General features: G+C 37.1%; 1 protein-coding gene across 11 annotated transcripts in view; it reads left to right on the forward strand.

Annotated features, from left to right (window-relative positions):
- EYA4 (EYA transcriptional coactivator and phosphatase 4) overlaps window positions 1-15,323 on the forward strand; it is a 306,653-nt gene that overhangs the window by 63,143 nt on the left and 228,187 nt on the right. For all 11 annotated transcript variants that reach the window (XM_072824123.1, XM_072824116.1, XM_072824125.1 and 8 more), the window contains exon 2: window positions 608-706. In XM_072824123.1, the coding sequence (XP_072680224.1) occupies window positions 674-706 (33 nt within the window). In that variant the 5' untranslated portion in view covers window positions 608-673. The remainder of the gene's footprint in view (window positions 1-607; window positions 707-15,323) is intronic.

A 15,323-nucleotide genomic window follows, 5' to 3' on the forward strand; every position in this document is an offset into this window, starting at 1 on the left:
ATGGTATGGAGTAAAGATGAACTTGTTTTAAATAATTAACTGATGGTCTCACTAGGTTTGTTAATGAATTGTCCTTCCCATATATGTTTGTAATGCCATCTTTATTGTAGTAATGTTATTTTTGTTTCCTATTTAAAGTTGAGCATGTATTTTATGAAACTGAATAATAATCATCTGATAATTCAGACAAAATTTCCTTTATAGCAAGCTATAAGATACACACTGTATTTTCTCATTTCACATGCTTTAGAAAGTGAACAATTAATGCGAACTTTAATTTTTAATCTGCCAATTGCTTAATGGCAGATCTCTTTCAGCAAAATAGTGTATATTAAGTGTTTATTGCAGACTGTGTCTCCAAAATTGTCCTCAGATGTTATTGTTTATTTGTAGTATTCCTTAGTAGCTGTTCATGAATTCCAGTTTTACTGTGATTTTCAAGATCATTAGGTCTATAAAATATGGAGATAATATTAATGAGTTTTGTTCTTTGAAAGTAATCGATTACCCACTATTACATAAATCATAATATGCTTTGGTAATTTGAAAATAAATAAAAAAGATAAATTTTTCAGTTTTTTTCTTTGTTTCCCTCTTTTTGTTTTAGATAGTCCACTTTTAATTGAAAGAAGCTGCTTCTACCTGGGGGTGGCAGGAGAAGTGAGAAAACCACATGGAAGACTCCCAGGACTTAAATGAGCAATCAGTAAGTCTTAATATGGTCTCAAGTTTGCTGACAAAAGTTGTGGCAAAACTACTCAAAATCATACTAAAAGAAATATATTATAAAAATCAAGAGCTTTGTTAAAAAATATATAGAATATATATAAATATATATATTCTGTATCATATTATTATTATTGTATTCTATATTATATTATTATTATATATTCTATGTTACATTATTCTACATTATATATATATGTATATATTCTATATATAAAATGGCCTTGAAATCCCTTCCAAGGCCATAAAACAGACCTTTGGAAATGTATCCGGTTCCTGTTTAATGATGTCACATTTTGAGGACTCCCTTGATCATCTGCTTATAAAGCCAGTGATAGAAAGACTAGGGCATTTAAATCATGCTAATAAGTGTTTTCGATGATCTAAACTGTTTTGCACACCTCCTTTATTTGGTTTTATTCCAAAAGTGCTTTGATAGCGTATATGTTGTTGACTGTCAGAAGCATAACAGGAGAAGGTGTATTACCAGCATGCCTATTGCTCATTTCAAGGATGGCAGCCATAGTCCTCATGTGCCCTCATGGGCTTCCTTATTTTGCTAGTTCTTTGTAGAGTAAAGAACACACAAGATTGGTGGCAGCCACTCTAAGATTCTGATTTTTCAAAGGGAAAGCGTTTATATGGCTTTTGCTCCTAACTCATTTAGTAGTGTCTCCATGGAATGAATTCTTTAATGTGTGGAACTGAAGTCAGCAGGAGGTCTTTCCTCACACTCCCACACTACTGCCAACTGTGGCCCAAGCTCCTCTGGGATCCCACAGACAACTAGTGATACCACGAGTAAGGAGAGGAGACATGGGAGTCTACCAAGTGTGTGCTATGCAGATTGATGCTATTCTTTAGTAGCTTCGATGACCATGACTTGATCTTAGAGTCTACTGTTTCTATTAAGTAACAGAAGACAGTATGTTTGTGTATAATAATGTGGTTCCAGAAAATACTTCTATGATGAACTTAGTTTTGAAATACAGAGGAATATATATGCTCTGGTGTATATATGCCATTTCAAGTTAATTTTTTAAAAAGATTTTTAAATTTATTCATGAGAGACACAAGAGAGAGGCAGAGACACAGGTAGAGGGAGAAGCAGGCTCCCTGCGGGGAGCCCGACTCGATCCTGGGACCCCGAGATCATGCCTGAGCCAAGGCAGACGCTCAACCACTGAGCCACCCAGGTGTCCCAAGTTAATTTATTTTTTAAAATATTTCATTAAAAAGATAATAACCAAGTCATTAATTTACAAACTGACAACAACCATTGTCTAATTTCATTGTATATTATCTTAAATAAAGTAAAATTATTTAATTTTACATGGCAACATTATAGAAAAATGTAACACAAAATATAAAACCATAAAAGTACTAAAAAAAAATCTATCAAATGGTAGAGATGTTCTTCTTCAAAAGTTGCCTGACTAGACAAAGAGCTGTTAGGAGGCAGGGGCTTCAAAGTAGTTATATTTTAAAATGCTGGTTATCATGGTGTGGACGCTAACGTAATGGATGATAGCATGATGATGTCACCCTGCCATTGCATGTTTATGGATCTTGGTGGCCTCAGGTCTGTCAGTGAGACCTTGTACACATCTGAGTGAATAGTGTCATTTAGTGGTGCTGCTTCATGAAAGGGCTGCTGTTGATCTGTTGATCTACACTTTGTTCTAACACACTGAGGCACTGAGCATTTCTTAGTGGTTGGGGTGTGCATGTGCGTGTGCGTGTGCGTGTGTGTGTGTGGTTGGCCAGCTGTCCCTGTTATCCAGAGACTCTGGGGTTGCCTGGGACATGGAACTTTCAGAGCTAACGCAAGTGCTGTCCCTGCAGACTGGCATGGTTGATCTAGTTGTGTGTGCATCCTCAAGAATGAATACTTGTTTTCAGTGTAGTGGAGGTTAAAGAGAATATGTTTTTATGTTTAACATTAGAGTGAGGTTATTACACAAGATGCTTCATAGGACCTTTTACAAAGTGAAACCCAGTATTTGTAAATCCTACATAGTTTCCTCCAGTGTTATTTTAGGGTTATGGCACTCAGCATTTAAATTTTCTTTTTTAAGTTCCTGGTGTTGGTAATGTGCAGCCAGGTTTGGAAACTAGAAATGTAGTGTGACCTTCTGGCTTCTCAGCTCAAACTCAGCTACCGAATTTGTAGTGAGAATGGGGGAGATTTTGAGAAAAGGAAAGAATGCTCTACGCGCCCCCGCTCTCACCACCCTGTCCCCCCCTCCCCACTTTACATTGAACTCTCCACCTGAGGGTTATCATCTCAGAGTCAAACTATGAGCTCCTGATCTGTGGAATGGTTTGATAGGCCATCAAAGAGCATTTACTTCTGGTTAAAACACAGGAAGCTTGTAGTTTGTGTCAAGTGTTAATGACTTGGGGCTTTGATACTACAAACATTGTAAAGCCTTTCTCCTTTAGCGTCCTTAGACTCAGAACATATAGGCAATCTGTGCATCTTGTACACAGACAGAGGGACCCTGGGGATTGTTAATGGCTTGCCCATGATGCCATGGCTAGTAAACGGCAGAGTTGGGACTTCACACAGATCTTCTGACTCCAAGTCCAAAGCTCGTTCCAGAACACCAATATGCCTTAGGGCTTTGGGGTTTTCGTATTTTGACGTTAATCACTATAGAAATGTCAAAAAAATTTGAATCAACCCCTTTACATTGAAATGATTTCTATTTGAGTGACATCTTTAAATGACATTAAATATTACAGAATATGTTTCAAATATTTTGAAAAATGATAGTTAGCCTTTATTAAGATATAGAAAACATAGAATAGAGTTTTAAAAAGTTCATAATAAGATGAAAGAGAATTTGCTCATATCATAGAAGAATTCTTTCTCTAGGCATAGACATAACAGTGGTTGCCAGTTACTGCACATAGAGACTGAATCTAGCATTTTCCATATTCTTTCTCCAATCCTTATTGTCTTGTGGTGTAATTGTTATAGTCACCATTTTACAGATAAGGAAACTATGGCTTGGAGAATATCAAGGTCACACAGCTGTTATGTAGCAGAGATTAGAACTGAACCCACTTTTATCTGGTCCTAAAACCTGTAATGGATTTTGCATGATACAGCATAGTATAGTGGGTAAGGACTTGAGGTGAAATCAGAAATCCCTGATACTTAAATACTTTGTAACCATTAGGAAGGTACTCAAACTCTTCAAGTATAATAAAAATAAGTTATATGAAAGTTATATGAAAGGCTTAGCAATAGAAACTTGGTAAATGTTAGCTGTTGTTACAATTATCTGACATACTCAAATGGTCTTTAAAGAGTATGCATTCATTCTGGCATATCAAATTACCTTCTGGCAGACAGCCCTGCCTGGAGGTACATAGTACATAGGTTTACAATCTCAGCATATGAAAACTGAACTCACAAGCTCTCCTCTCTCAATTTTTCTTCCTTTCTCTTTTACTCCAGTACTTCTCATCTCTGAGGATGCATCCTCAACTATAGAGTAGATTAAGTCAGAATGCAGAGATTTGCCCTTCTTTCCCTCATCCCCATTTCAAACTCCTGTCTATTCTTAATTTTTAATATCTCTCAAAGCTGTTCTCTCTGCTCCAGCTCTTATTTTGGATCTCTGTTTTATCTCTTGACTGTCTTTTTCCGCTTTAAGTTTGCTTCTAGAGTGGTCTTTCTGAAATACATAGCTGATCATGTTGCTGCTCTACTTACTATCCTTCACAGGCCCTGCCTTACCCTCAAGAGAAAGTCCCAAGTGTGCAGTAAAGCACACAGACTCAGTTGCGTATCTGTATCTCTCCAGTATTATTTCTGGCTTCTTTTGGTTCTTGGAATCTTGCAGGTTCTCTGTGCCTTTGCCAGCCCTATAGCCTCTTCCCAGAAGGGCCTCTGTTCCACCCAGGAAGTTTGTAAATCTGGAAGACTCAGGATGGGTTTCACTCCTTCCGACATTGCCCCTGTCCTCCCCAGGCTGCTAGCCACACTGGGTCAGGGGCCTCTCCAATGTGCTGCCCATGGCATTTACCTCTATCCCAGGACTTAGCCCACAGAACTGAAATCTTATCTGTTTATTTACCTCTCTACTGGATTATAAACTATTTAAGAGTAATAGTCTTGTTCATCTTGTATCCTTCTTAGCACAATTCTTGCTGACACTTAATGAATATTTTCTTCAAAAGCTTTTATATATTGTTACATACTAAGGTATGTTATTGAATAGCCTGATGAATTTTAAAAAGCCAAAATGTTATTCTCATAATGGATTACTGACTCATGAATTCATGTTTCACTTACATTTAAAAAAATTTCACATAACATATGATACTCATTTAATAGCATGTAATCAAAACAGAGTTGGCTCTTAAATAATTTTTTTGCATTTTATCTGGATCTTATTTTGCAGTCTGGCTGAAAGCATCTAGGGAATTTTAAGAGGTCAGCAATTAGAGTAAGGTTTAGTTTTCATATCTGTCTGAAATTCCATATTAGAACCTCCTAATTATTTAGGAGTAATTTTACACCAATTATAGCTTACTACAGTCTTTAAGTAAGTGTTGTTAATAGAAATAAATATGAATCTAGGTGATACATAGTGCTATCTGTATTAATAAACCGTGATACTGGGAAATATGTTCTCCGTATTCAAATAAAGGCTGAGCAATATTTATTGTTTTTATAGCTTCTATACTATGCTTACATATTGAGATATTTTGAAGTCCTGTTTTGATGGTAAATATTCACAGATTTTTTTTCTCATCTGATTCATTCATATCAAAGTGAGAGGGACTATTTCCTAAATTTATTGTCAAACTATAAGTTTGGAAAAAAACTACTGCTTGTGAATTTTAAGTACTGTATGTTATGGAGGAAAACATTAGTGGCTGCTGAATAGAGTGAGGGAGAATGAAGAAGTTTTTTTTACTGTAGGATAGCATTTCCTAATATTAGACATTAAGGGCCTGAATATTCCTACATATGTCAACATGTTACACTTAACTTGAATCACTAAACTCCTATTATTGATAATATATTTCACATACATTGGATCCCTATTATATAGATGTCGCAGCAGTATTTTTAGAAGTTCATATATATTTGTAGATACTAATAATATTTATTTATTTTTGCATCAGACCTGCTAACTTAATAATACAAATTAAAATTCTAGAGTTGGGCAGCCCCGGTGGCTCAGCGGTTTAGCGCCGCCTTCAGCCCAGGGCCTGAGCCCGGAGACCCGGGATCGAGTCCCACGTCGGGCTCCCTGCATGGAGCCTGCTTCTGTCTCTGCCTGTATCTCTGCCTCTCTCTCAATCTCTGTCTCTCATGAATAAATAAATAAAATCTTAAAAAAAAAAATTCTAGAGTTAATTTAATGAATTAATCTCTTTTCTCAGTTTTATCTCCCTTAGAATATTAAATGATTTTAGATTATTCCTCAGCTCTCTGTTTTCAGAGATTCTGTGGGTCATTTTTGATAATAGCCACTAGCCCATCTTTAAAACCTGTGCTGTTTTCGAGTCTTTTGGACAGTTTCTAACTGTTGTATGGATGAGTATATTAGTCAAATTATCCTTTAGACAGAGAGCTTCAGAATCACCAATTTGTCAATGTTTCAACACCATGCTATAAAATAATTATTTTGATTACTTTCAGCCTAAATCAGTTTTTCAATTTTGATAATGTGGCATTGTCAAAATCCTGGAATGCCTTCATTTTATTGCTTTTTTCTTAGATACTCAAAATCAATTTGAGCAGCATGCATGCAATGTATTTTATTCTGATCTAACCAAAATCAGATTATTTTTGAGGCTACAAATCCATTAGGAAGAACTTGGCCTTTAAACTGGTTAAGAGAATCATGCTCAAAACATGTATTTTTTGTACCATCCAACTGGAAAGTGTATTTCAGAGTTCAATGGAATTTTGCTTAAAGCTAAATAACTTTCAAAACTGTTGTAACTCCCAGTTGCCAATTATATCTTTACTTTGCAATTATATAATACAGTACCTAGATAATAGATAAATTTAATTTTTAATTTTTTATTGGTTACTAAGGCTTACTCATTTATTTTGCACATTTTCTAACTCTGAATTTCTAAATTTTTGCATGAGTTGATAAGTATTCATAAGAAGATCCCATGAATTATCTTCTATAACCTTCTAAAATTATAATTTAATTTTATTAAAACCTTTCCACAAATTTTAGAATACACTTATATACAGAGAGAGAGCGCTGCATATTGTGCTGAATATGGAGTGTGATTACATGCTCTTGGCCATGATCTAGAGAGTAAATTTTAGGTTTTTCTTCTGTCACATGTGATCAGTTGGTAGCAGTTGCCCCTATTAGGAAGGAACCTAAAGCTATACCTCTTGACTCAATGGGAGGGAAACATTATCAACATAGTGCAATCTGCCATGGACTTGGTAAAGAGGAGGGGTGGCACAGAGCCTCACAACCTGCCAGTCCTGGGCTGGATAGTTGTCAGCAGCTTTGAGCACTTGGTTTGGATGTATAGATGCAAGTAAGAGCTATAATATCTTTAGATAGCAAAGGTTCTAATCTGAATTTACAACTTACATATAGTATTCAGTTGTTTTATAATTCCATCTTAACAATTACAATGAAAATAACTGTTTATGATATAAATGTAACCTATTTCTTTCATGTTTTAATGATTCTGAGAAATGGGAAAATTAATGCAATATAACTTTTGCTGTAAGATATACAGCAAGTAGAAAATGTTGGCTGATGAAAAGAGCTTGCATTCATTGACAGTGCTTTATGTGACTCATCTCATTAGACTGCCCCACATGGCAGGCTCTGTCATAAACACCTAGTCTAAAGAAGAGGACACTGAAGCTGAACTTGAAGATCTTATTCAGGGTTGTGACAGCTAGAATGCTGTGCTGATGGAACGAGAGCTTACATAGCTTTCTTCCAGAATCCATGCTACTAAACATATTATCTTACCTATTTTGATCAACTTAAATGGTTTTCAAACCCTTCAATACATTTGATGTCTTAAAATATGGCTTAAAACTCAACTTGATCTTAGCTCATTCAAAGAAAGAGCAAATGTTTTAAATACCCTGGGTCTTAGTGAGAAATAGAAGTTATTCTATGATGATTACAAATCCACTGTACAATCTTCATTACTAAATATTTTATTTTTAAAGATTTTATTCATTTATTCATGAGAGAGAGAGAGAGAGAGAGAGAGAGAGGCAGAGACATAGGCAGAGGGAAAAGCAGGCTCCATGTAGGGAGCCCGATGTGGGACTCGATCCTGGGACTCCAGGATCATGCCCTGGGCCAAAGGCAGGTGCTAAATTGCTGAGCCACCCAGGTGTCTCTCATTACTATATATTTTAAAGACAGTCATAAGATAGCAGAGTATATGAAAATTAAATGACATTTCAAATTCAATTAAAGAAATATTTAAAGATTCCTTGCTCTCTCTCAGGCACTTTGATAAATGAAAGATTAAAAGATAAATATAATACCATTTCTGTCCTCCAAATTTTGGTTTAGTGTAAGATTGTAAGATGTTATGTCAATTTCTAAAGTTATTTTCTTTTATTTTTGTTTAAAGATTTATTTATTTGAGAGAGAGCATATGTGTGCATGCAAGTAGGGGGAGGGGCAGAGGGAGAGAATCTTCAAGCAGACTCCCCCCTGAGCACCAAGCCTGAGGTGGGCCTTGATCTCACAACCCATGAGATCATGACCTAAACCAAAACCAGGAGTCAGATGCTTACCCAACTGAGCCACCCAGGACGCTGAGTTGTAAAGTTATTTTAAAATGAATTTTGGACAGTGGCAACTAATTTATTCAGTGAGTATTTGTGAAGAAGTGCTATATTTGGAGTGTGGTTTTAGATATTAGAAATCTATGTTAAGTAGAATGGACAAATATTATTCTAGCGAAGTTTATATTCCAGTTGGGGGAGATGAATAGTAAACCAGTAAAGTATGTTAGATAATAATAAGTGTAAGGAGGTAAACCAAATAAAGTAGAGAGAAGGATGGGAAGTTCTGAGGGTAAGGTAGGTGGGTAGGGAAGGCTCCAGTTTTGGAAGAGGAGTCAGGGGGATCTTACCAAGAAAATGGCATTTGTGCAAAGATTTGGAGAAGGTCAAAGAGTGAGGCCTGTGGGTATCTTGGGGAAAGTGGTTTTGGCTAGAGGAACAGCGACTCTGAAACTATGAGGTGGCAGCACACCTGGTATGTTTAAAGGATAGAAAAAGGCTGATGTTGGTGGCTGTGGTGGAGAAAACAAGGTGGACACATAGAAGTAATCAGGTTGGAAGTGTGAGGTGGAGGAGTACAGATTATGTAGGGGTGTTTAGGTCATTTTAAGAGCTTGACCACCTCAGTGACCTGTGAAGCAGGTGGAGGTTTTGAGCTTAGGGACAGCGTGATATGATTTAAGTTTTTAAAGGATCACACTGTCTGCTGTGCTAAGAATGCTAGTATGATGACAGGAATAGAAACTGGGCTATTGAAAGCATCCAGATGTGAAAGAGCAAGATATCAGTAGGGAGGTGATGTGAAGTGGTTGGATTCAGGATGTCTTGAAGGTGAAGCCAGAGGACTTGCTGATGGGTTGGATGTCATTTGTGAGAAGAAGGAGTCAAAGGTGACTTCAGGGTCTTTTTTTTTTTTTAATTTTTATTTATTTATGATAGTCACAGAGAGAGAGAGAGAGGCAGAGATACAGGCAGAGGGAGAAGCAGGCTCCATGCACCGGGAGCCCGACGTGGGATTCGATCCCGGGTCTCCAGGATCGCGCCCTGGACCAAAGGCAGGCGCTAAACTGCTGCACCACCCAGGGATCCCCTTCAGGGTCTTTATCTTGAGCAACGGGAAGGATGGCATGGCATTTACTGAGATGGGTTAACTTAGAAAGAACAGATTGAGGGTAGAAATCCAGGGCTTCAGTTTTAGACACATAAGCAGAAACATTACTGTGTGTTCACCAATTCTGTTTCATACTCCTCTTTTATGGTACATTGGGAACTACACTTTCTAGCCTCCTTACACGTAGATAGGACCATAGGACTAATTTTGACAAATGAAATGCAAAGGGAAGTGATGTGTGTTTCATTTCCAGGTAGAAACAGTGAGAAGCTGCTGTATGATTCTTTGGTCTGTATGTTCCCCTCCCGTGAAGAATGAAGAAGAGGCTTCAGGTCACGATGCAGGAACCCCTCAGATCAGAATGATGCTGGATCGCTGAGACACGGTGTAGAGGACAGACTTCTGAGAGAGTATTGGGCAACTGAGTGCATAGAGCTGTATTAAATTTCGCCTGATATTAGACATGAATAGAAATGTTAGGAAGTCAGTTAGATGTAGCCATTTGGAACTCGGGAAAGGAGGCTAGACTCAAAATAAAAGTTTGGGAGGCTTCAGGGTATCAGTGATATTTAAAGAAATAATATTGGTTGAGATCACCAAGAGAGTAAGCCTAGGTAGAGACAAAAGGACTGAGTTCTGGGGCACACACATTTAGAGGTGAAGGAGACTACAATTTACTTAAGGTGGCTGCTTGATCTTACTACCATAATAGCTGTTAAGTACTGAGTTACACCACACAGTAAGCTTTCTTTTGATGTACTTTCTTTCAAATCTTTCAAAAATCACGTATTATCTCTGCATTACTGGTTACTAGATTGGCCTTTCTCAAAGAAGAGATGTAGCGAAGTAAGTATTGAGATGTCATTCAGTTCTTTGCATTTCGATCCAAGTAACAAAGCCATGAATATTTAGAAATCAATCAACAAATATTTATTATTTTCTGATTGCTCTGTTTGTAGATACGAGGTTTCTAGGCATTACAGATTAGCAAAGAATTGACCTACCTCAGGGTTTCTGTTTTAGCATTATTGACAGTTTGGGCCAGATGGTTCTTTGTGGTGAGAGACTGTCCTGTGCACTGTATAATGTGTAGAAGCATTTCTGTATCTACCCATTAGATGTCAGTAGCATCCACTTCCCTTCCCTACTTTCTCTCTAATGATGATCAAAAATGACCATAGATGTGGATAGATGTCTTCTGGGTGGAGGCAAGAATCACTGGTCTTTGTTATGTCTGCCTTCAGTGAGTTATCTGCTTATGTATTTATTCCCTGCAAAATATTTGAGGAAGTTTATCTGAACATTTACTGTAATACACTATACTAAATTATTGAGGGAACTGGGATGAAAAGGCAAAGACATGATCATACAGAATTTAGGTAAGAAAGCAAAACAACCTTGCCAGGTTTGCAGTGGAGAGTAAGAAGTACTGTGCTATTAGCAGTTTAAGAAAGGTCAAGATCCTTAACTGGATCTTGATGAGAAAATTGTATGGACACAAGAAGACCTATCCTGGCCTGGCAGATAGCAAGAATGAAGACCCAAAAGTGTAAAATATAAGACAATAAGTTCTGTACAAAAACTGTAGATGAATTAGAATTTCAGAATCAGAAGCTTTGTGGGGATGAAGGTGTAGAGCGTTAGGAAATCTAGCTGAGAAATCCTGAGACCAGACTAAAAACAGATCTTTGAAGTCAAGCTTAGGTATTTACATTGTTGCTCCATGTCCAGCCTGATGTTTGTCACTACATGAAATATTGAGATGTGTGAGATACCCTGCTGTCTTTTGGGACTTTTATCTTGGGTATAATGAAAGTTACATGATTTTTGAGGAAAAGAGCAATATACTTAAAATGATATTTTAGGAAAATTAACCAGATGGTGGGAATATTAGGGAAGATGTGAAACTGGGCATGGAAGATGGTTTGAGAGATTTTGAAGCAATTTATGTGCGAGCTAAAAAGGGCTAAACCAGGGGAGGAAACATTTTTGTAAAAGGCAGGACAGGAAATAATTTTGGGTTTTCTGGTGATCAAATCTCTGTACAACTACTCACCTCCACTGGTGGAGTATGAGGGCAGCCATAAACAATGAATACATGGATGGTCATGTTCATAAACAGTGCATACATGGATGGTCATGCATACAAGCTCTAATCAAACTTTATATAAACATATGGCAGACTGTGGCCCATATTTGGTCAACTCCTGGTGTAAACTAATGATGTGACAGTGGAAATAAAGCAAGGAAAGAATCAAGGAAAAGACCTTGACGAGAAAGCCAGAGTTAATAGGAAGGGTGAATGGTGGATGTGGAGAAGGAAAAGGCAAAGATTATTCTGGAGTTTCATGCATAGGAGATACTAGTAAGAGGGTACAGGAGTGTCAGTGACTTAAGGAAAAAGAACGATGTTTTTGAATTTAGCACAGTAGAGAGCATGTCAGATTAGCAATGATAAAGCTCTCTTATACCATGGAGGACATGTCTAGGCCGGCCATGGAGAGCAGAACAGTGTTTTCCTTGAGGTGCTGTATATAGGAGGAAATAATGTCTGGTTTATGAGGATAAACCTAGGAGAATACCATGTTTCTGAAGCAGAAAGTGGAAGATGGATCAGGAGAGACAGAAGAAATAATTAGAGTAACAGAAGGAAGATCAGGATAATACTGTTTTCAGAGCTAAAGACCTAGATAATTTTCAGGAGGAATTGGTCATCGCTTTCTGACATTTCAAGAAGTCAAGCAGAATGGGGACAGAAAAAGGCTCTCAGTGGTTGATTAGAAGGTCATTTGTGGAACTTTGGAATACAGTCTCACTTGAGTTGTGAGAAGAGACATCTCAGAAGCTCAGCTCAGAGAAGAGGAGGAAATAAGAGGAAGCTTGTGTGTTTAAAGAAAAACAGACAGTAATTGAAGGGAGCACCTTTTTCAAACAAGAGGTGGCTTGTGTGTGGTTGATGACAGGGGAGAAATGCATAGTAGGCTCACCTTGTTGCAGAAGTGGTAATGGAGTTCAGTAGAGGTCAGAATTAAGAAGATAACATTGGGAAATGGTAACGAATTCCTGTAATTTTGAATATTCCAAGGTGCTCTCCCTTTGATGGCATTTTTTTTTTTTTTTTAATGTAACGCAGGAGGGAAGTACATTTGTTCAGACAAGATCAGGAAGTGGATGGAAGCATGGTAGGATTAAATACTTAAGTGGTATAAAAAAGATTAGCAATGGCTATTACTTTGAAAAATGGTAGGTGATCTCTTAGAACTCAATACATAGATTTCAATTGAGAGAGGTTTTCAGTTTTCCTTCAGCAAAATAGGTCATTTTGACCAGGACTTAAGACTATGTGTTACCATTTAAAGGTGTTTTTTTTTTTTTTTTTTCCTCTTTGAAACCATTAAAAAGAGAAGAGAAAACAAACACTTTCGTGGTTAATGAAAATGCCTCTCATCTCTGGAAGAAACTGCGCGCTGTGTTTTCTTTGGCTATCAGTATTATCAGCGAAAAGAGCCTATTTATTTAGATGTGATTGTGTCAAATTTGCCAATAGAGTCAGACTGAAAAAGTACATGTCTCAGTGTACATGAAATTCTATACTTTCATATCTTCTTGGGTTGAGGATTGATTTCTCTGTCCAGATTTCTGTAGAATGTATATACCCCTAAAAGAGTTACTATGTTAAGTTCACATTAACTCTCTTGGCAGGATCCAGGAGAACAGGGTAGAAGGTCTGCAGAAACAACAAATGAGTTAAAAGAGGAAGGACAATCATTTCCTACTTTTTGTTTTCATTGCCTACTTACTTTCCTTAGAGCTTTCATTATTCTGCCCAAAGTGCTATAGAGGACACACATGGCCGGCCAGTGGATTATAACTAGATGGTGAGCCCCAGATTCTCAAAGCTAGAACTTAGATCGTCCTCACTTGGGCTTTCTAGTGCTTTATGTATATTAACTCCATTAGTTCTCATGGCTTGATGAGGTGAGTGCTATTATTATCTGCCATTTTATAGAGGGGGGTCACCTGGCTAGTGGGGAAGGGGAGAGCAGGATTTTAACGGCAGCCTGGCTCCTGAGCCAACAATATTAACTGTGAGGTGCATTTGCTGGGAGAATGCCCTATATTTTTTGGTCTTCCACCCTGATTCATGCCTTTAACAACAACAATAAAATTTTGAAATGTTGTAAGTTTTCATACATAAGAAGAAAAAAATTTAAAAAAATTGTGTTCAGTTTTTTTCTAATAGCATTTTCTTTCTAGTAACATTTTTTTATTAAAGATTTTATTTATTCATGAGAAACACACACATACACAGGCAGAGACATAGGCAGAGGGAGATGCAGGCTCCCCGCGAGGAGCCTGATGTGGGACTCCATCCTGGGACTCTGGGCTCACGCTCTGAGCTAAAGGCAGATGCCCAACTGCTGAAGCTACCCAGGCATCCCTCTTTCTATTAATATTTAAGTCACACAAGAAATAATATGAAGGAGTAGACCGAAGATGAAAAAATCAGATGATAAATCTACTGATTTAAAAAGGGGCTTGTAACAAACTTGTGTGGTGACAAATGGTAACTAGACTTACTGTGGTGACTTTCATAATGCATATTGAATCACTGTGTCATACATCTGAAATTGAGTTATTCTTCAATACAAACATGGCTTAGGTGGAATTTGGGGTCTCTGCTGGTTTTTCTACACTAGAATCTGTGGGAAGACTCAAAAGTACACTCACATTTCTTTGGCATTGTATGTCCCCACTTTATCTCCTTTGCCTATTACCATGCTTGATAGGGGAGACCGAGGGCTTGTTCTACAGGTGATGGGATCTTTGGAGGTTACACTGGTCACATCCTTTATTTTACAGATGCAAAAAAAATGCATGTTTAGAGGCTGGAGCACCTTATCAAGCTAAGAGACTGGAGCACCTTATCAAGCTAAGGCCATTACAACACTGTGTAGTGAAATGAGATTTTTCTTTTTCAAACTCAGCACTAAAGTTTGAATACTTTTGTATACAGCTTTTTAACATGTTGAAATTAAAGTCTGCCCCCTGAAAACTGCAGTTGCATTATTGCTTTATTTAGAAACTCAGGAAATAATTGCCTGCCTCTGAGGTTGTATTGAAGTTGGTAGCTTTAGGTCATTTAAGAAAGCTCAAGCAAAGGTGTAAAATACTTTATTTTACATGTTTGTTTTCCTCCTAGTTATTATTTACTGCTCAATCAGCATTAACAGAAGAAAAATAATTTGGCTGCGAAGTTACTTTAGTATAGGATTTCAAAGGACCTTATTAGAGAGAGATGTAATTTCATCCTCTGGGCCTTTTATATAACAGAGTGCATATTTGGGTTACTTCATTTTGACCCGGAATTAAACAATAGATTAAAGCCATGCATAGGAAGTTAAACTGTTTATTCAACAAAGGCTGAAAAATATGGGTGTTTTTTTATATTACTCAGGATATCTTTTATCCTTTATAGCTTTATACCCTTATTTTAGCTAACTCTTGTCTGCCTCAAAATTTTCTTATTTCAAAAATTTTGTAAAATATAGGTATTTGATAATGACCATATATATGATCAGTGGTTGTTAAATGCATAACTTTGACAGGCTGATAGACATTATATCATTATATGTTTTTCTATATTGCTTAACTGTATACAGCTGTACCTTAGTGATGGCATTCAGTAATGAAAAATACAAAGGAAGTGTCACAGGT

The sequence above is a fragment of the Canis lupus genome, chromosome 1, assembly GCF_048164855.1.
Source record: "Canis lupus baileyi chromosome 1, mCanLup2.hap1, whole genome shotgun sequence".
Classification (NCBI taxonomy): Eukaryota; Metazoa; Chordata; class Mammalia; order Carnivora; family Canidae; genus Canis; species Canis lupus.